Source organism: Bubalus bubalis, chromosome 11, assembly GCF_019923935.1.
Source record: "Bubalus bubalis isolate 160015118507 breed Murrah chromosome 11, NDDB_SH_1, whole genome shotgun sequence".
NCBI lineage: Eukaryota > Metazoa > Chordata > Mammalia > Artiodactyla > Bovidae > Bubalus > Bubalus bubalis.
In genome coordinates, this window is record NC_059167.1 from 72,858,990 (window position 1) to 72,882,078 (window position 23,089).

The 23,089-nt window shown below is 40.4% G+C and overlaps 1 protein-coding gene and 1 long non-coding RNA gene across 8 annotated transcripts in view; one reads left to right on the forward strand and one right to left on the reverse strand.

The window, feature by feature from the left end:
* LOC102399988 overlaps positions 1–13,659 on the reverse strand; it is a 138,817-nt gene extending 125,158 nt beyond the window's left edge. For all 5 annotated transcript variants that reach the window (XR_006542911.2, XR_003112400.3, XR_006542910.2 and 2 more), the window contains exons 1-2: positions 13,354–13,659; positions 12,585–12,654 (exon numbers count right to left, since the gene is read on the reverse strand). This is a non-coding gene — a long non-coding RNA (uncharacterized LOC102399988). The remainder of the gene's footprint in view (positions 1–12,584; positions 12,655–13,353) is intronic.
* ZNF770 (zinc finger protein 770) lies at positions 13,608–21,525 on the forward strand. 3 transcript variants are annotated; one of them, XM_006057192.4, is made up of 2 exons: positions 13,608–13,726; positions 18,158–21,525. In XM_006057192.4, the coding sequence occupies exon 2, from the start codon at positions 18,214–18,216 to the stop codon at positions 20,290–20,292; it is 2,079 nt and encodes a 692-aa protein (XP_006057254.4). In that variant the 5' UTR covers positions 13,608–13,726; positions 18,158–18,213; the 3' UTR covers positions 20,293–21,525. The 3 variants fall into 3 exon arrangements, with proteins under 3 accessions (XP_006057254.4, XP_025151746.3, XP_025151745.3); XM_025295961.3 differs by having other exon boundaries at positions 13,639–13,754; XM_025295960.3 differs by lacking the exon at positions 13,608–13,726 and adding an exon at positions 17,228–17,294.
* The last annotated feature ends 1,564 nt before the right edge of the window (positions 21,526–23,089 follow it).

Sequence of the window (23,089 nt, forward strand, 5' to 3'; positions counted from 1 at the left end):
TGTACACCCATGGCAGATTCATGTCAATGTATGGCAAAACCAATACAATATTGTAAAGTAAAATAAATAAATAAAACTGAAAATAAAATACTCGGACAAGGGAAAAAAAAAGTGGTGCTGGGAAAACTGGTCAACTATGTGTAAAAAAATGAAATTAGAACACTGTCTAACACCATACACAAAAATTAACTCAAAAGGAGTTAAAGGCCTAAATGTAAGACCAGAAAGTATAAAACTCTTAGAGGAAGGTAGTAAGCAGAACACTCTCTGTTATAAATCACAGCAAGGTCCTCTAAGACCCATCTCCCAGAGTAATGGAAATAACAAAACAAACAAACGGGATCTATTTAAATTAAAAGCTTTTGCACAATGAAGAAAACTATAAGCCAGTTGAAAAGACAGCCCTCAGAATGGGAGAAAATAATCACAAATGAAACAATTGACAAAGAATTAATCTTCATAATATATAAGCAGCTCATGCAGCTCAAAACCAGAAAAATGAACAACCGAATCAAACAGCAGGCAGAAGATCTAAACAGACATTTCTCCAAAGCATCGCAGGAGGATTCTTTACCAGCTGAGCCATAAGAGAAGCCCAAGAAAACTGGATTGGGTAGCCTATCCCTTCTCCAGTGGATCTTCCCAACCCAGGAATCAACTAAGGGTCTCCTGCATTACAGGCAGATTCTTAACCAACTGCACTATTAGGGAAGCCCCAAAGAAGACATACAGACAGCTGAAAAACACATGACAAAATGCTCAACATCACTCATTATTAGAGAAATGCAAATCAAAACCACAACGAGATATCACCTCACCCCAGCCAGAATGCCATCATCAAAACGTCTACAAACAATAAGTGCTAGAGGGGGTATAGAGAAAAAAGAACCCTCTTTCATTGTTGGTGGGAATGCAAACTGATACAATCACTATGGAGAACAGTATGGAGATTCCTTTAAAAACTAAGAATAAAACTACCATAGGACCCAGCAATCCCACTACTGGGCATATACCCTGAGGAAACCAGAATTGAAAAAGACACATGTACCTCAATATTCATTGCAGCACTATTTACAACAGCTATGACATGGAAGCAACCTAGATGTCCCCGGGCAGATGAATGGATAAGGAAGCCGTGATACATATACATGGTGGAATATTACTCGGCTATAAAAAGGAATGCATTTGAATCAGTTCTAAGGAAGTGGATGAACCTAGAGCCTATTATACAGAGTGAAGTAAGTCAGAAAGAGAAAGACCAATGTAATATATTAACACATATATAAGGAATCTAGAAAGATGGTACTGACAATGCTACATGCAGGGGAGCAAAGGAGACACAGATGTAAAGAACAGACTTTTGGACTCAGTGGGAGAAGGAGAGGGTGGGACGATCTGAGAGAAAAGCATTGAGACACATACATTGCCATAGGTAAAATAGATGACCAGTGTGAGTTTGATGTATGATGCAGGGCACCCAAAGCCAGTGCTCTGTGACAACCCGGAGGGACGGGGTGGGGAGGGAGGTGGGAGGAGGGTGCAGGATGGAGGGAACACATGTTTACCTATGTGTACCTACAGTACCTATTCATACTGATGTATGACAAAACCGTCAAAATATTGTAAAGTAATTATTCTCCAATTAAAATAAATTAAAAAAAAGAAAATATATGTTATTAGTTCCTATAAAATATATACTTTGGCCAAGGACCTTAGAGAACAAGGTCTTTTAAGTACAACTATGAAGCAGTACAAGGATGCTAATCTGAAGGATTATTTGTCATCATAAAAACTTTAAAAGAGCCTATTTACCATCAGTTGCAGAATGGTTAAATAAAAGAACATTTCTGCAATAGAACACAAAGCAATCATTAATATTTACATGAAGAAACATGTAACATATCAAGTGAAATAGGCAAGTTAAGAACACTCTCATTGTATTATGCCATTCTGTGGGAAAACAACACAAGAAATAACATTTGTTTTTGTATGTCTATAACATTTAGGCAGGTTTGGATACAAAACTGAAAAAGTGTACACATGCCTCTTAAGAAAGGTTACCTCCAGAGAAAGTGCTGAAGCGGGGATGAGTGGTGGTGAAAAAGAGATAAATTTTTATTGTATAGACTTCCACTTGCTTGCGGTTGGTGAGATTCACAAAACACACATGAATTAAAGCACAAGCAAGCATATGGAAACAACAATTGGAGAAAGACTAGAAGTAATCAAATTATAAATAGGCTGTGTAATAAGTTTGACAAAGTGACTCATGAGATACATCATATAATCACTTTATGTACCCGTTCTTCCATAATTATGCATAAATTGCTGTGCTAACTTTACTAAACTTTTATTTTGCTTAATGTTATAGATGTTTTGGTTTTTATTTTCATTAAAACTTGCCAGGAGCCAGCATGAGGAATTCCGCCCGTGGCAAAGGTCATGAGGAAGGAGGCTCGGCATATGCAAAGGCGGGATCGAGCCTCAGGAATCCCCCTGGAAATTCTCGAGCATCTACCCCCAAAACCAGAGTCTGCCTACTTTACTGCTTTGTGCTCTCACCTACACCTCTGACTTTATGGGGGGCTGTCCCCTACCACCTCTCTCTGAAAAAGAGTTACCTTACAGCTCCAGTTAATAAAGTTCCTGGGCGTGCCAAGGGTGTTTCAACCTACAAACTCCTTTGGAAGTCCTCTAGCCTGCCTGGATAGATTCTTCCGGCCACATGTGATTGTTCAGAGCCTCCCAACCGTGAGAGGCATGAGATGTTCTAAACTGTCTAAATACAGATTCCTTTGAGCAGTTAAAAGATTGATTAGAAATTGTATTGGTGAAGGGTTTTTCACTTGTTGGGCCAATGTTTGCTGTTAAGTTTCCATATCCCTTACCTACTGTGTCCCTGGCAGTGTATTGATTAATATAATTGGTGTATAGGAATGTAAGTAGTAGCTTTAATGTTTGTAACCTTGGACCCTTGAGTTAATTCTTTTCTTGTTATAGCCCACCACACCTTTGCCCTATAGGAATGCAACTTTATCTAATGCTTTTGGAGGGTGGCGCCTGACTTTAGAATAATCACCTTTAAAGAAAAATAAGTTTTCTGAAGAAAGGATCTTAAAATGTTAACAGGCCTCTTGGCCAGAAGATGATGTAATTCACTTAAACTTTTGCAAATAAGTTTGCAGGAAGAAAGCCTGGCTTACTGCTAACTCTACCCCTTCCCCCATTATCCTCTATGCACAGCTTAAGGTATAAAAACTACTTTGGAAAATAAAGTGCGGGCTTGTTCACCGAAACTTGGTCTCCCCACGTCGTTCTTTCTCTCACCTTCTGGCTGAATTTCCATCTGGGGCATGGAGGCTCGTCAAGCCTACTAATTTTGCCTGGGCTTCTAAGATCTGACCAGTGAGGCCTTAGTGTCTCCTCTCCTTCGGGAGAACGGGAGGACGCCTGCAGCCTACGTAGGTGACGTAAATTCTTTATTTTGGAATTTTATTAGCTTTCCACATAAACCAAGTTATTCAGCCTCTTTTCTCCACTGAATTTTCTCACTGAGCTATCCTTATTTAACCACTCTTTATATCTTTAATTCTATCGTATCCTGATCGCCGAAGCCATCTCCCCTTCGAATTCCCTGGATCCACCGGGGCTGGACCCCGGAAAAAACTTAAAGAGGAAAAAATTGTACCTTCCAAAGACTGATACGTCTATAATTAACACACTATCTCCAAGAGATGGTGAAGGACTGGGAAGCCTGAGGTGCCGCAGTCCACAGAGTCACAGAGTTGGACATGACTGAGTGACTAAATAACAACAATGCACTAGTCTTTTATTTCTACATATTTTTTTCAGAACCTCAAGCACACATTTATGTGAACCATCACCATATCTCAGACTGATTGGATGGTGCTGTGGTATAATAAAACCAGCATGGCATAGAGTTATTAGAAGACCAGTCCAGATTCTATCACAGAGTCACTGGGTAATTACTGCCACTTAACATCTATGAGTCCCTATTCATTCTTCTTAAAAAAAGTACCTATGGTGTAAAAAAGCAAGGGAAAGGTATCTTTCTTGGTTGATGAGCAATGAACTACATCTGCTGTGCTGGCAAAAAGTCTTGTTCAGTTCAGTTCAGTCACTCATTCGTGTCCAAATCTTTGCAACCCATGGACTGCAGCACGCCAAGCTTCCCCGTCCATCACCAACTCCCGGAGCTTACTCAAACTGATGTCTGTTGAGTCAATGATGCCATCCAACTATCTCATCCTCTGTCGTCCCCTTCTCCTCCTGCCTTCAATCTTTCCCAGCATCAGGGTCTTTTCCAATAAGTCAGTTCTTCACATCAGGTGGCCAAAGTATTGGAGCTTCAGCTTTAGCATCAGTCCATCCAATGAATATTCAGGACTGATTTCCTTTAGGATGGACCGTTAGGCAGCTTACTAAGCAGTGCTGAGCATGACATTTGAAATTGTCACAGTCTCCTCTTCTTGTCCCCTGCAGGTGTTTCTCTGATTCTTCCATGTTCGGTTCAAGTGTCATCTGTGCAGTTGTGGGAGTCACAAGAGCCAGCCTTTCACCACCCTTTGCCTCTGCTGCTCCTTCTCTACTCTGAGGTACCAGAGAAATGCCAAACCCAGGCCATCCCATGCTCTGCTGCCCAGGAAAATCCAATCCAATTTGTGCATGATAGCCAGAGAGATCTTTGTAGAACATACCTAACCTTGTCACCCCCTTTAAAGGTCTTTATTATAGATCCCACCATTTACCAAGTCCATACTCTTGGCTTGGCATAAAAGCCTCTTCCTGCCACAGCTCCAGTCCACTTTTCCATTCTCCTCCTGACTCCTAACTCCCAACATACAAAATCTATCCATATGGAAATGTCTCCAGTTTACTATTTACAGTTTACTTAACAGTTTTCTGTTAAGTATTCACTTAACAGAAACCCCGGAGACCACAAGTGTTTCAGAATTCATATTTTTTAATATTTTCAACAGGTAATCCCATGCTTCTGTGTGTGTGTGTGTGTGTGTGTGTGTGTGTGTGTGTGCATGTGTGTGTTACATAACACCACAGATTGTCTAAGGCATCAGCTCACTTCAAACACATGAATATTTCTGCAGCAAACCTAGAATATTCACATTAAGTGTATTCAGATCTCAAGTGGCCTCAATCAGTTGGATCTGGCTTTGCCACTGAGTCATTTCCCTTGGCTCCTCTAGATCTTTTCCACCTGCTCTGTGCCTAGAAAACTAACCTATCTGGGCTTCAGGCCCATACCCCATTGCCCCGGGATTCTAGTAAGATACAGCCAATGGGGAGCCCTGCAAGTTATCTGGAAACCTGGGGTGTTTCCTTCTCCTGAAGCACAGTCCCCTGGAGGCAGCTGCTCTGAGGCAGTCTTCTCCCCATGACTCTTCCTTCTGGCCTCCAAGAACCACTCTCTCCTCTCGTCTCCTAGGATGTGTGTCTTGGCATTATCACAGCTCTGCTATCCCACTATCACATTCCCATCTCTTGTACCAGCACTCCACCCACACCTTTGAGGGAGTCTCCTTATTAAACCCTCTTTCAATGATCCCAATCTGAGAATACCATCTGTTTCCTGATGGATCTCTGACAAATGCTACACACCAATGCATTCAGATTGAGGCAGGTTTTCCTGCCTATGGATTAAGAAAAAGCTTTCAGCTTTTAAAACTTTCTGGACTTAATAATATAAGATATGTAAACCCATCCATTTTACTGTTTCTTCTGTTTAATATATACTGCTACTTCTACCTGGAATGCCCTTTTCTTCTTGTCCAATTGGCTAACTTCAATTTAGTCTTTATACGCCATGTGAACTTCCAGTGAACGTCAGGAGTGAACTAGCCATTGACCAATGCCCTGTAGGCAACACCTCATCCAATAGTCCTGGACATTTGTAAAGTCCCTGGAATAGCCTTGGAAAACTTATGTGAGTTGGGGCTTGAAGGGAAAACCCCACTGAAGGAGGTGCTGGACTTACAAGTACTGTTACTGTTACATACATTAAACACATGATGAACAAAATACTTAACATTTCTTAATATTATTGCATGATTCTAGAAACACTGGGAGAGCACAGTCATAAACAATTAAAATTTCCCATTATTCACCCTCTTGTGCCAAAGACTCATGGACAAAACACAAATTTTTAAAAAATACTAGCCCTTAGCATGTGCAATGTACTCTGACATTTTCTAGCCTAGTGTAGTCAATATCGCTTTTTAAGAATATTGATCACACCCTAGAAACATGTCATACAATGCACAGTGTGAAAGACACCAAACAAAACAATATGCACTGACAAACGCTTCCAAACTTTGTCAAACAACCAAAAAATGTTAACCAAAATTGTAACCACACTTTAGTTTTTTGCCATTTATACTTTCAGGTTGTTACCCCCATTTTCAGAGTCCCTTGGACAGCAAGGAGATCCCACCAGTCCATCCTAAAGGAAATCAGTCCTGAATATTCACTGGAAGGACCGATGCTGAAGCTTCAATACTTTGGCCACCTGATGCCAAGAACTGATTCATGGGAAAAGACCATGATGCTGGGAAAGACTGAAGGCAGGAGGAGAAGGGGACAACAGAGGATAAGATGGTTGGATGGCATCACCGACTCAATGGGCATAAGTTTGAGCAAGCTCTGGGAATGGGAAGCCTAGCATGCTGCAGCCCATGGGGTCACAAAGAGTCAGACATGACTGAGCGACTGAGCTAAACTGACTCCCATTTTTAGTGATTTGCTCTCCTGAACAGAGCCCAGGAATTCCTGTCCTAAAGTTGGATGACATCTGGCTAGACCACATGACGTGTGCTGAGACAGAAACCAGAGCAGCAGGCAATCTGGGAGTTAGGACTGTCTTAGCCAATTTTGGAAATTTGGTCACCTTATCTGAGATTACATGTAAACTTAATTTTTTCAGTCTCTCAGGCAGCTTTTATTGTGTAATTTTAAAAGAATTCTTTTCCCTGTGTTGTTTAATGATTTGGATTAATTTTAAACAAGGGTTTAGGAAATGTGAGCTAGTGCCAAGAAAATGTGGATCAATTGTTGCTTCCCTAGAGAAAGAGGGGTGCTTTTAATAATAGATTCTAGTAAAGTATCTATAATTCTTTTAGAACTTTAAAGGCAAAGCAAAATATGGGTTGGTAAAGGGATTTTGTGTGTGTATATAGACAATATACACAGGCTTGACTAAGAAAAAAAAAATTGTTCTAATTAGCCTATTGTTTGCACCAAGCAGGCATTCATTTAGATGTCCTTGAAAAAAAAAGGAGTTAATTATATGGACACTGCTTTATTTAGGATTAACACTGGCTACATGTGATAGAAATAGAAAATAGTGGTGGATAATAATCTTATATCAAATAAAATAGGCTTTAGCTCTCTTGTAAAAGACAAGAAGTAGGAAGTCAAGAACTGGCATGGCTTGATGACATCAAAGGACCAGGATCCTTCTCTGCTGCCTACTACTGAGATTGTCAACACATAAAAATTCTAGACAGCCAGAATGAGGAAGGGAGGAGGAATGGCATGCCCCATTCCTTTAAGGTCCTTGCCCAGCAAATTACATACAAAATGTCCCCCAAAGCTCCATTAAATGGAATATCATCACATGGCTATACTTGGCTGCACGGAAGGTAAGGAAATGTAGACCAGATTTGTGGTCCAGATATTGTCCCAGGACAGTAAGGTGAGCCAGGAAATTACAGCAAAGTGAGTGCATTGCAGTGGGGCCTTGTGCCCTTCTCTGACCTTTCAAGTGTAAAAGCAATAGGCTACTGCTTCCTTTCTGCCTTCCAAATAGCACACAAAATACTCGTTGTGAGGCTTACCAACCCTGAGTCTCTCAGGGAGGGGAATTCTGGGAAACATCTTATCCTGGTGGCTCAGATGGCAAAGAATCTGCCTGGAATGCAGGAGAACCAGGTTTGATCCCTGGGTGGGGAAGATCCCCTGGAGAAGGGAATGGCAACCCACTCCAGTGTTCTTGCCTGGAGAATCCCATGGACAGAGGAGCCTGGTGGACTACAGTCCATGAGGTCACAAAGAGTCAGACACGACTGAGAGATGAACACTTTCACTTTCTTTAACTCAGGATTAGCTAAAGTGACATTATACATATTCTCCAAAACCCTTCACTTGACTCTAACATAGCAGCAATAAATATCACTTAAAAATTCAAATCATACAATTTTCTCTTCTTAAAGCCTTCCAAATGCTTTCTCCTGCATCTAGAATAAAAACCACTCTTGACCATAGTTTACAAAGCTGCATAACATCTGACGCCTACCATTCTCCAAGCTCATTTCATCTTGCACTACTTCCTCCTTGAACACCATTCCTGAGCCACTAGCCTTCCACCTGCTTCTCAAATACATGGAGGTTTTTCTTGTCTTCATCTTTTCATGGCCTTCTTCTGCGTGTCTGTGTGTCTCTCTGTGCCCTTCCTTTTCTTAAAAGGCCAATCATCACTGGATTTAGGGTTTACCTTAAACCCAAGATAATTTCACATCAAAATCATTCATTACATCTGGAAAGACCCTATTTCCAAACAAAGTCCCATTCACAGGTTCCCAGGGTTAGGACTTGAACATACCTTTTCAGGGAACACAATGGACCTCATCACAAGGCTAATGAAAGGTTCCTACTATGCCTGCTTCTTCTGAGACAGGATCCTTCGGAGATCAGAACCTGGGACTGCCTAGTAGGACCCTGACTAAATGCTACACGCCACAAGAAATATAGACACTTTCAGGTTATGCAGAAAGGAGGACGTTTACATTCCCTGAACTATTACAGGCATGACAGTTGGGATATGGACAATAATTAACTGAAAGTTTGCAGAATCCAGAATTAGAAATTTACGTGATTGCAAAGCTTCCAATGCATCCCTTGGAGTATACTGGGTAGCTGAGTGCTTAACAATACCTTTGTTGTTTAGTCATTCAGTTGTGTCTGACTCTTTGTGACCCCATGGATGGTAGCCCACCAGGATCCTCTTCCATAGGATTCCCAGTCAAGTATACTGGAGTGGGTTGCCATTTCCTTCTCCAGGGGACCTTCCCCACCCAGGGACAGAATCTGCGTCTCTTGCTTGGCAGAGGAATTCTTTACCCCTGATCCTCTGGGAAGCCCCCTAACAATATGTGACAATGTGGTAAACTGTCTGGATTTGTAAGTTGGATTTTTGACAATTTAAGAGCTGAAAGGAGAAATGACCTTTGCAGTTGTGTTAAAACTTAAGCGGTTCTTGCCACAACGCATCCATGTTGCTGTTGGAAAGCAGTCTGGAACAATCAGGCTTGCTGGAGAAAGTTGCTATTGGAGGATTTTAAAGGAAAACATTACAGGAGAAGCTCAGAATTTCCTGCAAAAATGTGAGCTACCCTTCCCACCCCTTGCTCTTAAAGAAGTTATCCAAGGGGAAGAAGAGAAGGAATGTTCAGGGTTAGAAATAAGGGCACACATCCAGCCATATAGATACACATCAGCCCCTCAAGTTCAGGTTTCTAACTTCCAAAGCACTCTGACTATGGGATAAGTGACTTCCTCACTTTGGGTTAGAGAACACACAAGAAAAAAATCCCTGGGCCTTAAATCTGAACCATGACTACTGAATTTTTATCCAGTTGGGAAGCCAGGTCCTAAACAAGAGATCAGTAATATCTCACATATTTGCCCCTGGAATCTAGCAGCCACTTCCCTGCTGCTTCCGTGGTGGCTCAGACAGTAGAATCTGCCTGCAATGCAGGAGACCCGGGTTTCATCCCTTGGTTGGGAAGATCCCCTGGAGAAGGGAATAGCAACCCACTCCAGTATTCTTGCCTGGTTCATGGACAGAGGAGCCTGGCGGGTTATGGTCCATGGGGTTATGAAGAGTTGGACATGACTGAGTGACTATTTATTATTATTATCTAGCAGCCACTGAAGACAGCTTTAATATCCACAGCACCCCTTGGGGTGGAGACTAAGAAGAGAAATACCTCCATATGTTCCAGTTCTTGTGAACATGGGCACTTTTTGGTGGAATGTGCTTGTGAGAAGAGGAGGGCACAGCAACTCACTCCAGTATTCTTGCCTGGAAAATCCCCGTGAACAGATGAGCCTGGCAGGCTATAATCTATAGTATCACAAAGAGTCAGACACGACTGAGCAACTTAGTATGCACACTTGTTAGAACTGTCCTCCAGAAATTAAGATCCAGAGACAAGAGAAAAGTCTGTCAAGCTCTCCTGACCCCATAAACAAAAAGTCTTGGTAGATACCACACCCCTGCCTTCCCTCCTTGGTTAGCCTCCACCCTGGTATTAATATAGTTGGAGGGGTCTCCAAAGTCATGAGGCTTCAATAGTCAGCCCTGACTTAAGGGTGAACAAATGTGGTCAAAGTCCTACACTGAGAATTCTGCCTGCTTTATGGTAACTCTAGAACCCCTGTGCTACTGAATTTAAACTACAGAGAGTGCGGTGGGATGGTGCCACCTAACTAGACACAGAAATCCAATAGGTGTTATCAGCAATGGAGCTTTAGAAGAAAACTTCCAGCAACAATTTAGGAGACTGAGAACTAGCCTATGAGTTGGAGGTTGTTCAACTACTTTAAGTAAAATACCACTATACTATGTACAGTAATACCTCTGTATTTAAGTAAATACTATATTTAATATGGTATTTAATGCCATAATTAAATACCATATTTAATACTGTATTTAAATAAAATACCGCTGTACTGTAAAATACCTTCTGACGCCAACTGACCAGTCCCCAACCCCAGCATCAGTCACCCTTCCCTCAGAAATCATGTAGCAAAACATAAACAGACTGCAAATATTTTTCTTGAGGAAATACAAAATGAGGAGGAAACTGTAGTCACCAAGTCTTAGAAAGGGAGAGCTATCTTTATTAGAAAAATTCTTTGAAAAATACCAGTTCAAAAGGACATCTGCACCCAATGTTCAGTGCACCATGGTTTACGAAAGCCAAGAGATGGAAGCAACCCAAGCATCCACCAAGAGGTGAATGAATAAAGAAGATGTGGTATATGTATACAATGGAATATTACTCAGCCATAAAAGAATGAAATTTTGTCATTGTGACAACATGAATGCACCTGGAGGGAACAATACCTAGTGAAATAATTCATACAGGGAGAGAATAAAACTGTATCTCTTCAGTGATATGTAAAATCCAAAAAATAAATGAACAATTGTAACATAACGGAAACAGACTGACAGAAACAGAGAACAAATTAGTCATTACCAGAGGTCGGAGAAGGCAATGGCACCCCACTCCAGTACTCTTGCCTGGAAAATCCCATGGATGGAGGAGCCTGGAAGGCTGCAGTCTATGGGGTCGCTGAGAGTCGGACACGACTGAGCAACTTCACTTTCACTTTTCACTTTCATGCATTGGAGAAGGCAATGGCAACCCACTCCAGTGTTCTTGCCTGGAGAATCCCAGGGATGGGGGAGCCTGGTGGGCTGCTGTCTATGGGGTCGCACAGAGTCGGACACAACTGAAGTGACTTAGTAGTAGTAGTAGTACAGGTGGGAGGGGTGGAAAGATGAAGGGGATAAGAGGTACAAACTACTAGGTATAAAATAAGTAAGTTACAAGGATGCAATATACAACACTGGGAATGTAGTCAATATTTTACAATAACTTTCTGTGGAGTATAATCGTATCATATTTGTCTCTGTTCAAATCTCGGCTATTCAATGAACTCTTCCAGATGACTCTTACTGACAGTAATTTCTCCCTTTTTTATATGGAAGTTTCCTGAAATAGCTCTCATGGTAAATGGGGGAGGTGAGGAGACAAGGTATATGACCTTGGAGAACAGCCCATCCACTTGTGTTCCACACTCCATATTTCTCAGGTTCTTGGTGCAAAGGCCTATCTATTTTTGCAGGTAATGCACCTTTCATTAGTCCCCAACCTCGGGTAATAGTCTCTCATGATACTTAGATCTCTCCTAAAGACTTTTATGGCTGGTGATGCATGCAATTGTTTCCTTAATTTGACTGAGCTGAGCTTCCAAGAGAAGCTGCAGAAGCAAGCAAGTCTGGACAATCCACATCCCCACCCTGGAATCAGCACTCAGGACACACAAAGCTCTTCCTCTCTGCTTGTGTTGGAAGTTAAGGGCTTCAACCTTCCCAAATGTGACTCTTCCAAGGTTGCTTCCTGAGAAGCAAAAGCTTTTTCCTATTATCCATTTCCCCGTGTTACATAAAAAAGAGACTTTTCATTGACCCAATGTCTCTTTTTTTAAATAGAAGTGCATATACCAACATCAGAAGTTCGATGCACGATACTGGATGCTTGGGGCTGGTGCACTGGGACAACCCAGAGGGATGGAATGGGGAGGGAGGAGGGAGGAGGGTTCAGGATGGGGAACACATGTATACCTGTGGTGGATTCATTTTGATATTTGGCAAAACTAATACAATTATGTAAAGTTTAAAAATAAAATAAAATTTAAAAAAAGAAATAACAATTTTCGTTTGCAATGGCTCTTGAAAAGTAATGTAAAAAGATACTCACAGGTGAAAAACGTACTTCTTATTTGTTCTCATTTCCTCGCCTCTTAAGCTGAGACAGTTACAATCAGAACCTGCAAAAGCCACAACAAATTCGCCTCTGACGTCTTTTGTACTTAAAATCTTCAATAGATACTCAAGCATCTTAGTTAGTAATAATGTGCCACCCTAGTTTGCAACTACACTACAACACGTAGTCCTTAATTGTGCCTACATTAATGTTGGGATATCTACAATTTGGGAGACAGTACTGAATTAAAAAGACTACCTGTGTTCAAATCCCACTGCCATCATTTATCAGCTGTGAGAAATTCAGCTCCTTAACGTCTCGGTCTCATTTTCCTCATTTTACAATGGGATACTTTTACTTCATAAAGTTGTTGTATTTAAAATAAAAATAGTAACTAATAAATGATAATAGTTATTTGGGGGTTTATTATGCACCGGGCATTCCATTGAGCACTTTACATCTATTTCATCTATCAAATCTGAAGAAACTAACACTCTGAGCACAGGTCTTCGTACATTGCAGACGACCCGAAATACATTGAAGGAATGCTCAAAGAAGCTAAAAGAGTCCGCTGCTAGCAGGACGTTAGCAGAGCCGAGAGAGAAGCCCAGGTCCCCGACCCCTGAAATACTGTAGTCTGACGACGTGCAGAGTACCCAGGACAGTGAAGGCACAGAAAGTTCTGACACATGGCGTGTTATCACCGGCCCTTTTCTCTCGCATTAGAGAGGACTAGAAGAGTGGGCTTTGAACACGGGCTCACCAGCTTCCAGTAGAGCCTTGAGCCCACCAGTCAAGGCTATGTGGTTTTCCTAGTCAAGCATTGAACTGAAACGGAAAATACACCTTCTTAACTCTGTTCTCTTCCCCCTACAACTGCAGTGCCGGGTGAGCAGCGCCGAGGTTGGAAACCCCTGGAGCCGCATTTCACCGTAAGACTTCCAGGCAAGCCCAAGCGACTTGCGGCCCAGGGCTGGTGGGGAGCCTGTTTCCAGTCGGACCGTGTCCCGAAGCTCTCCCGAATCCTGCGCTTGCGCACTCAGCCCATCTCCGCGCCGGCCCCGAGGACGTGCGCACGCTGCCTTTGCGGCTCCTGGTCCCGAGATGCGCGGCTCCCGGGCCCGTGACAGCTGCAGGTGCGTGAGGAAGATTTCAGGAATTCAGGTGTGAGGTGGAGCGACCCACGGGAAAGGTCGGGCCTGCCTCAGTCCCTCCAAGGTGCCCGGGGACTCAGAACGGGGGAGCCAGGAACTCAGCTTATTTTATTTTCTCGTTTCTCCAGCTCCTGACCGTCTCCTGGGGAGCAGGAATCTCTGAAAGGAAAATGCAAAAAGCATACTTTCCCGTGCAGTGAATCGTATCACATGTGGCATTCCCTCCCCCCGCCCCACCGTGGCCAAAGCAGTTTTCACCCTTGCCTTGCCTTTCCTGCTGTGGGGTTTTGCAGTCTCTGGACTCTCGTTCGACTCCTAGGTGCTTACTGGTTGTGGACGATTAAGGCGAGGGCCAGTTGTGAGGGCCCTGTGTCCTGTGCAACACTCCCGCTTCACCCCAGGAGAAAGAGGTGATGGTTCAAGGGCAAGAGAGTGGGCCAAGGGAAGTAGAGCAGAAGCTACAAAGAGGGAAAGGCCGTAATAAATGTCGCCAAAGATTATTCCCTAACTGAAAGTTCTCAAGTTTTTCTCAGTTCTTGTGTTTCTTGTTCAATGATTTTTATATGTCCTCACTTCCTTTTAATGGTGCTGTTTGAGACGGGAAAGCCAGTAGGCTTTCAGCCTTAAAGTTTCGTTGGAATTTTTTGAGATCAGTTTTTTCAGTCTTCCAACTGTAAGAGTATTTTGCTGTTGTCAGGATAATCTTGGGGTTGAACCATTGAGATTTGCCGTTTTTTATTTTTACTTGAGCCTAGGAAAAATTACACAGTGTTGGTTTGTCTTTTAAAATATTATCGACCAAAAAAATAAAAATCAGTTGAGAACACAAGATCCAGTTGAAGTGGGATTTGGAGTTCTAGCAAATTAACGTGCATGTGCTTAAGTACAGGTGGGACTGCACTTGGAGCTTGGGGATCCCTGAGCTGTCACTTATAAATAGCAGATGAGGTCACTGCTTGCCACCAATGATTCTAACAATATAGAGCTTCCAGTCAGTGCTTTCCCACATGGCGTGGATGCAAGTGACAATAGTATCCAGTCTTAGGGCTAGTGTTAGATGATAATCCATGGTCTCTTTTTGGCACGGTAACTATAGGTAGTCAGTTCCGGTTATAATCAGAAATGGTTGCCATGTGTGTAGTTCTAGTGTGGCATTTTTTGCCAGTGATCCAAAGAAACTATTAAAGGAAAGAAGAAATAAACAATAGGAGTGGAGGAACCTGGCTTCAAGCCAAAATAGTACGTGTGATCTTTCAGGCCCAACGGTAGACAATTGCGTGGCTTTGCCTGGCTGGCCTCATCAGGGGAAGCTGCTCTTGCAACAGTGGACTTGTGCATGGCCAATGCACTGCAGTTTTGTGGAGGGAATTGCAGTTGAGGACGCACCAGTTCCCTCCCACTAGCCATGCTCATATTCTTCTGCATTCCTGGTTCAGGTACCTCCATTCTGAGGCCCAGGTACTTCCCAGTTGCCTCCACCAATACCTCCCTTATTGCAAAGGGAGGGAATGTGGAAGGGGTACCCTTGACTGAGGTACTTTTCTCCATTTTGACTCAGGATCTTTCTACTTATAGCCCTTCCTTCCTCATCCCCTGGCTCACGGGTCCATAAAGAGCCAGTTGCCTTTTTTTTCAGCCTTCTCCCCTGGGATATGACTGTGTGCACTGTTTTGTTTAATTGACCACTGGGTGACCAGTACTTTTTTAGCCTCTTGCTTGCACTGTTGCATAAGTGAATAAAGATTTGATAATTACTTGCAGTTTGGCTCATTGTCCTAATTGACACCTCAACACCTGATTACTTGACAGGAATTAAATAAATTGCCAAATTTGGGGCAATTCACCTAATTGTAATCTTCATGACTGCTGCTATGTTAGCACTTTAGGGATTTGGAGGCTGTTCACCTGTAATTTCTCTAACTCAGTATTGTGAAAATGCATACTAATAGTATCAACAGCTGATTGTTGCTAACATGGATATCTGGGTTATAGGGTGTATTTTATAAATTAATAGGGTGGCTTGCAGTCAGACTATTTTGTGTGTCATATTACCTTTGACTTCTAATTAAAATTTTTGATAATATTTTGGATTATTTGGGTTAATTGAAGAAAATTAGTAATCCTTAGAAATTCCTGTCTTGTCCTATGGGCCCCAGTCTTACCTAATGGATTACTTGGCCACTTTTGGATAAAGTGATTGATTTGTTGTGGGTTCCTCTGTCTCCTGTGTGAAGAAATATGCAAGAGAACAAGTTTCACAAAGTTTGTCTCTTCCTATAGAAGTTTCACAAAACACTGTCCTTACCATATGTTATGCAATCTGATATTTTCTAATCTATTTTATTAAACAAAGATGCAGATCATGACCCATTAAATTTATTTCACAATCCGATAATGGATAGTGACTTGGAGATTGAAGGACACTATGTTAAAAAAAACTAGTAGAAGATAATTTGCTCAATAAATGATTTTTTTCCTATTTTTAAATCAGATTGCTGAAGAGCACTACAGTGGGTGTGTTTGAGATTTTGTGTTTAAGGTGTTTTCTAGACATCTTAAACACAAAAACAGTAATAGCACCCAGCACATATGCCAGATTGTCACTGAAAATGAAAGTGAACGTTGCTTGGTCATATCAGACCCTTTGTGACCCCATGGACTATAGCCCACCAAGCTCCTCTGTCCATGGAATTCTCCAGGCGAGAATACTGGAGTGGGGTGCTATTCCCTTCTCCAGGGGATCTTCCCAACCCAGGGATCAAACCCAAGTCTCCTGCATGGCAGGCAGATTCTTTACTGTCTGAGCCACCAGGGAAGCTCAGATATTCACTAAATCAGCTGACAAAAAAAAACAGGGAGTCTCCTGTAGGTTTATCAACTCTCTTTTCTCAACTAGAAGATTCACTTTTAGGATGAGAGAGCTAGAACACCTTTTTTAAATCTCTGGCTTCCTTATTTAAAGAAAAGGGATTAGTAGAAGAAGGATAAGAAGAAAATTGGCTTTTCAGATACAATATATGGTATAAAATGGTTGTGAAAGTTCCTCATAAGCTTTTGCGTGTGTCCCATAGAGGCATATTAGGGAAAGTGTTGTTTATCTTTTTAATAACTCTTAAGACCAAAATGACCTTTTAATTATATTGCCTGAAAGTGAATTGTACTCAACCTGCAATTACTGAGCCATAGATAAATATGTAAGTAGCCACTGTGTCAACCTTATTGCCTCTATACTTGTCTTTTAGGACTTCTACAACAAAGTGGAAAGGAGGAATAAAAAGAACTATACATTTAGTGTGTTTATCTCTTAGTTGCTGCTGCTGCTGCTGCTAAGTCGCTTCAGTCATGTCTGACTCTGCGACCCCATAGACGGCAGCCCACCAGGCTCCCCCGACCCTGGGATTCTCCAGGCAAGAACGCTGGAGTGGGTTGCCATTTCCTTCTCCAATGCATGAAAGTGAAAAGTGAAAGTGAAGTCGCTCAGTCGTGTCCGACTCTTCATGACCCTATGGACTGCAGCCTACCAGGCTCCTCCATCCATGGGATTTTCCAGGCAAGCGTACTGGAGTGGGGTGCCATCGCCTTCTCCGATCTCTTAGTTAGAAACCCTAAAAATATTAAGTAGATTAAGTTTTTAAGTTTGATTAGTGTTGAGCTAAATAATACCTTACATTTATATACTGCTTTAGTTTTCCAGCACCTTCAGATGCATCATCTCCATTGATTCTCACAACAGTGATGTGGTAGGCAGGCCAGGAGGCACTTTGCCTGACTTAGAGCTGAGCAGTCTATATATTTCCTTCTCCTTGCCACCAAGATCATATGGTAGCAAATCCAGGACTAAAATTCAGATTTCCTGGAACATTTTCTTCCAGTTGTCTGTGTTGTCTTTGTTGGTCCAAAGAGTAAGTATTACTAACGATGTGGCTAAGAATTTTGATAACTGAAACATTCCATTCTCAGATCATATCCAAGGAGTGTTATAATTGAATGCAGATATGTCTTGTCTTGTTTTTAGTATTATATTTCTTACAGTTTTTACCTTTCTAGTCCAATTTTTGAAAATGGCAAATCTACTTAATAGTGAACTAAGAAAATTGGAATTAAAAGGTCTAATTAATGTTAAGAAATCCAACTCAGTCTCTTTAATGTATTATCTCAACTAATTAGAAATACAGCTTAAAATTATATACATTTTTAAGTATTTCTTTTGAAGACTCCTTATTTCTCTATATGTGTGAAATTAGTTTAATGATTCTAAAGTATCTAAAATGGTTATTAACTTACTGTTAAACACAGGAAAATTTGAGGTTCCCTATTTCCTTTAATATCTTTAGCCAAAGGACATTTTAAATTATTTCTTTTCACATGAATAAGTAATTTTTTAATTAATACATTTTTATTTTTAATTTTTAGACATCTGTGGAGTTTAAGAACACTATGGAGCTCATCAGAGTATATCACAGAAGACTATGATGGCTGAAAACAATTTTAAAATGCTAAAGATTCAGCAGTGTGTAGCAGCAGCCAACAAGCTACCTAGAAACAGGCCATATATATGCAATATTTGCTTCAAGCATTTTGAAACACCATCAAAATTAGCTAGGCATTATCTCATTCATACTGGTCAGAAGCCATTTGAATGTGATGTGTGTCATAAAACCTTTAGGCAACTAGTTCACCTGGAAAGACATCAACTAACTCATAATCTGCCTTTTAAATGTAGTAGTTGTCAACGCCACTTTAAGAATCTGAAGACATTTGTGAAGCACCAACAGCTTCACGATGAAACATACCAGAATGATGTTAAACAGGTCAGAAGATTGTTGGAGGCCAAGCAAGAAAAGCCAGTGTATGGAATGTATCATACTTTTACCCCAGAGGAGAGATGGGCATTACACCCATGCTCCAAGTCTGATCCTACATACAGCCCTTCAAAGAAAAAAAAGGATATTCATGCATGTACAATCTGTGGCAAGATGTTTCCATCACAATCAAAACTTGATAGGCATGTTCTAATTCATACTGGTCAGAGGCCTTTTAAATGTGTCCTGTGCGGTAAGTCTTTTCGACAGTCAACTCACTTAAAAATCCACCAACTCACACATTCAGAAGAAAGACCTTTTCAGTGTTGTTTTTGTCAAAAAGGATTTAAGATTCAAAGCAAACTTCTGAAGCATAAACAAATCCATACCAGGAATAAGACTTTTCAGACTCTTTCATTAAAGGTGAAGAGTTCAGAATCATGTTCCCTGCCTAATAAATTAAATACAAAGCAGGATGGCTTTGAAAATGGTAATATAGGTGAATCTGAAGAGAATAATCAACTTGATGTCCACTCTGTTTATATTGTCCCTTTTCAATGTCCCGAGTGTGAAGAATGTTTTGAATCAGAGCAGATTCTCAAAGGACACAAGTGTTTTCCTGCCAGAAGTGGCAAAATTCCAAGCAAGCTCAAAAGCAGCTACAACTATAAAACCATTGTTAAAAAAATCTTGGCTAAGCTTAAACGTGCTGGGGGTAAGAAATTAGATAATTTTCGAGCTGATAAAAAAGTATTTAAAAACACTTTCATGAAAAACCGTGATCTTATTTCTGGTGAGCAGAGGCCTGAACAGACCCAGAGAACATGTCTGAGTTCTCTTGGCAAGCATGGAACATATAAGACAGTTGGCAATAAAAAGAAAACATTGACTTTGCCATTTTCTTGGCAAAAGCACTGCCAGAGCCAAAATATGGGGAAAAATGTAAAAGGTATTCTTACACCAGAAAACATGTTAACTATGGATAATCCTGTGCATAAAAAAGACATATCTATCTATGGTTCATCGGGTGAGGAATTCTTTGAAAACTGTCAAGTGCTCCAGTGTGGCTTTTCAGTTCCAAGTGGAAACATACATACTGGACATAAGATGTGTCCTTGTGACAAATGTGAGAAAGTGTTTCCTTCTGTTTCTAAACTACAAAGACACTATTTAATTCATACTGGACAGAGGCCTTTCGGCTGTAATGTTTGTGGGAAATCTTTTAGGCAGTCAGCTCACTTGAAAAGACATAAACTAACTCATATTGATAAGCTTCCCTATAGAAAATCTCTTTGCCAAGTGGAATTGGAAAATTTTAACAAACTTTTCCTTCACCAGGGTGATACTGTTAGCTACAGTGCTTCCCAACAATGTCAGACTCTTGGTTTTCAAAAATACAAGGTCTCAGAGTCAGATCAAATGTCAGAAATAAAAGTGAAGGCAGAATCAGAGGATTTCATTCTTGGTGGCCCCTGCAGGAGCAGGGAGCCCTGTCTCTCTAGCACACTTCTGGAACCAGAGCAGGGCCATCATAGTCATTGTGGTTATTCAGGGCGTGCCGAGAGGAATGATGGCCTTCTTTACCAATGCAGTGTTTGTTCTAAAAGCTTTAGATCCCCATCTAAACTGGAAAGACACTATCTAATTCATGCAGGGCAGAAACCATTTGAATGCTCAGTTTGTGGCAAAACATTCAGACAGGCTCCTCACTGGAAGAGACATCAACTTACTCACTTTAAGGAATGACCACAAGAGAAAATGGATATCCTAAATTCAGTTATGAAACTGACAGAACCACTGATATGTTTGTGGTGTCTCTGGTGACCTTGTGCTTTAGCCTGTTATCATTTAAAATGTATTTTTATCAAAAGGCCTGCATTAGATTGAATTACTTCATAAGCAGTTGCTTGTCCTGCATACTAAGAGGTAAGATACATAGGCATTTAATACAGTGTTTTAGGAGTAGCCAAATTAATTTTTAGAGGGGAAAATATGATTTGATGTCATAAAGCAAGCATTTATTTTAACATACACTTTGGCTGTATTGAAAATGTTATAAATCCATCATGGTACAAATAATTCAGCCTCATTTTTGAAGGAATTATTCCTTAAGACATATGATCTCCTTTTATATATACTCAAAAGACAGGCAAAAATTGGTTTTTTGGCTGCAGCAGATAGCATGACTAGATTTCATTTATTTCATAGATTTTAGGTCTATGGTTCAAATTCCCTTGGAAAATTTTTTCTTACAAGCTGAAAAATGTAAAGCCAATAAAAGTGAAGGTAGATGAGAAGATAATAACATTATTTTCATTGGTCTTTTCCAAGCTATTTATTCTTAGGACTCTGATAACTTCACCTCCTGTTCTACAGGAGATTGGTGGTTTTTTGTTTTTGTTTTTGTTTTTTTTGCTCAGCCTGCTGTTTTTCCCTCCAAAATTTAAAAGGAAGAAAGAGCCTAGTATGTACCGCTGTACATTTACCATGTTTACTCATTAAATATAGTGTTCGAGTGCCATAATCTTTTTGTTGATGTGAATGCGGTGTCATCTTTTCAGAGGAATGAATGTAAGTCATCTACATGCTTTTTCATAATTGATACCAGTAGACTTAAGGCTCACTTGTAGATTCCATCTCCACACGACTTTTACATTTACTTTAATACCTCTTTAATTGAGTGATTCTATGACTTAACTAAATCTGTTAAATTTAATCAAATGGCAGTGACTAGATCTAGTTTTTATTCGTTTTTTGCAAGATTCTAATGCTAAACAATGTTATTTTGATCATTAGTGAATTGTTATTTTCATTGATAAAGTAATCTTGTACAGAAATAAGATCTTTATGGAATTGAGAGTGTCATTCTAAACAGTTCTGTCATGATTTGGGACATATTTAATCAAACAGTAAAAGAGTTATAGTCACACATTGTCCTTCATATTTGCCATTTTAAATAAAAATCCTTCAGTCAGTTCAGTTGCTCAGTCATGTCCAATTCTTTGCAACCCTATGGACTGCAACACGCCAGGCTTCCCTGTCAGTCACCAACTCCCGGAGCTTACTCAAACTCATGTCTGTTGAGTCGGTGATGCCATCTAATCATCTCATCCTCTGTCATCCCCTTTTCCTCCTGCCTTCAATCCCTCCCAGCATCAGGGTCTTTTCCAGTGAGTCAGTTCTTTGCATCAGGTGGCCAAAGTATTGGAGTTTCAGCTTCAGCATCAGTCCTTCCAAAGAATATTCAGGACTGATTTTCTTTAGGATGGACTGGTTTGATCTCCTTGGAGTCCAAGGGACTCTCAGGAGTCTTCTCCAGCACCACAGTTCAAAAGCATCAATTCTTCAGCACTCAGCTTTCTTTATAGTCCCAACTCTCACATCCATACATGACTACTGGAAAAAATGTAGCTCTGACTAGTTGGACTTTTGTTGGCAAAGTAATGTCTCTGCGTTTTAATATGCTGTCTAGGTTGGTCATAGCTTTTCTTCCAAGGAGCAAGCGTCTTTTAATTTCATGGCTGCAGTCACCATGTGCAGTGATTTTGGAACCCCCCAAAATAAACTCTGTCACTGTTTCCATATCTATTTGCCATGAAGCTAACCTAAAAATCCTTAAGAATGACACTTCCTAGTAATAAGAGCAAATAGCCATAATCTTTCTAAGGTGAAAAGAATGGGTGGGTATTTATCCAGCATACTGAGATATACTTGGTTGCAGGCCCTCTATTAAAATGGACAAGTGAACAATTTTACATCCTACTGTAAGAACTGTCCTTGTGGGGTGGGGAGAAAAAGTTGGTCTGCTGTTTTTTACAAGTGAATTTTGAGAAACTTGGTTTAATTCACAGAGGTTAAACATAACAGTACAGATAAAATCCCAACAATTTACAAACATACAGGAGAGTCATGTTTTAAAGAGTAATTTCTTTTTTCCTGAGATAATGTTCCTCAAGTGCAAGCAAGATGCTGGTTTATAGAATTTGCTTTACACAAGAACATTTCTGTTAAGTAAAAGCAAAGGACAACTAGTTCATGTTTTCCAAGAATAAAAGTTCAAGATTTTTTCTTTAATATGTCTGAAAGTATCTATTTGGGGATTTTCCTAAGCTATTTATGTAATTTTATTTGAACTTAATGATTTATATACTCCTTTCCCAGCCCAAACAGAATCCTAACAGTGTTGTGTTTGTATGATTATTAGATTTTGTTTGCCCAAGTGATACTACTATACATTTTTTATTTTTTAGGCCCATGCCTTTTTAAGCTGTTTCATATTGAAAGTTGGAATATTGTAAAAATTTTGTCAAAGATGTACTGTAGTGCTATTTGAAGTACCTGTAATGGAACACTTTTATTATCACTGCACTCTTCTTGTGGGAACTTTATAGGAATGAAAATAAACTGTATATACATCATGATAAAAAGATGAAACATTAGATGTTAAATGATTTGCTGCATGCTCAAATTGTTAGTATTGTTGAGTCAATTACTTCAGTTTTCTGAAAAAAAAATAAAGTTTTAAATATCTTTAAACAAAAGT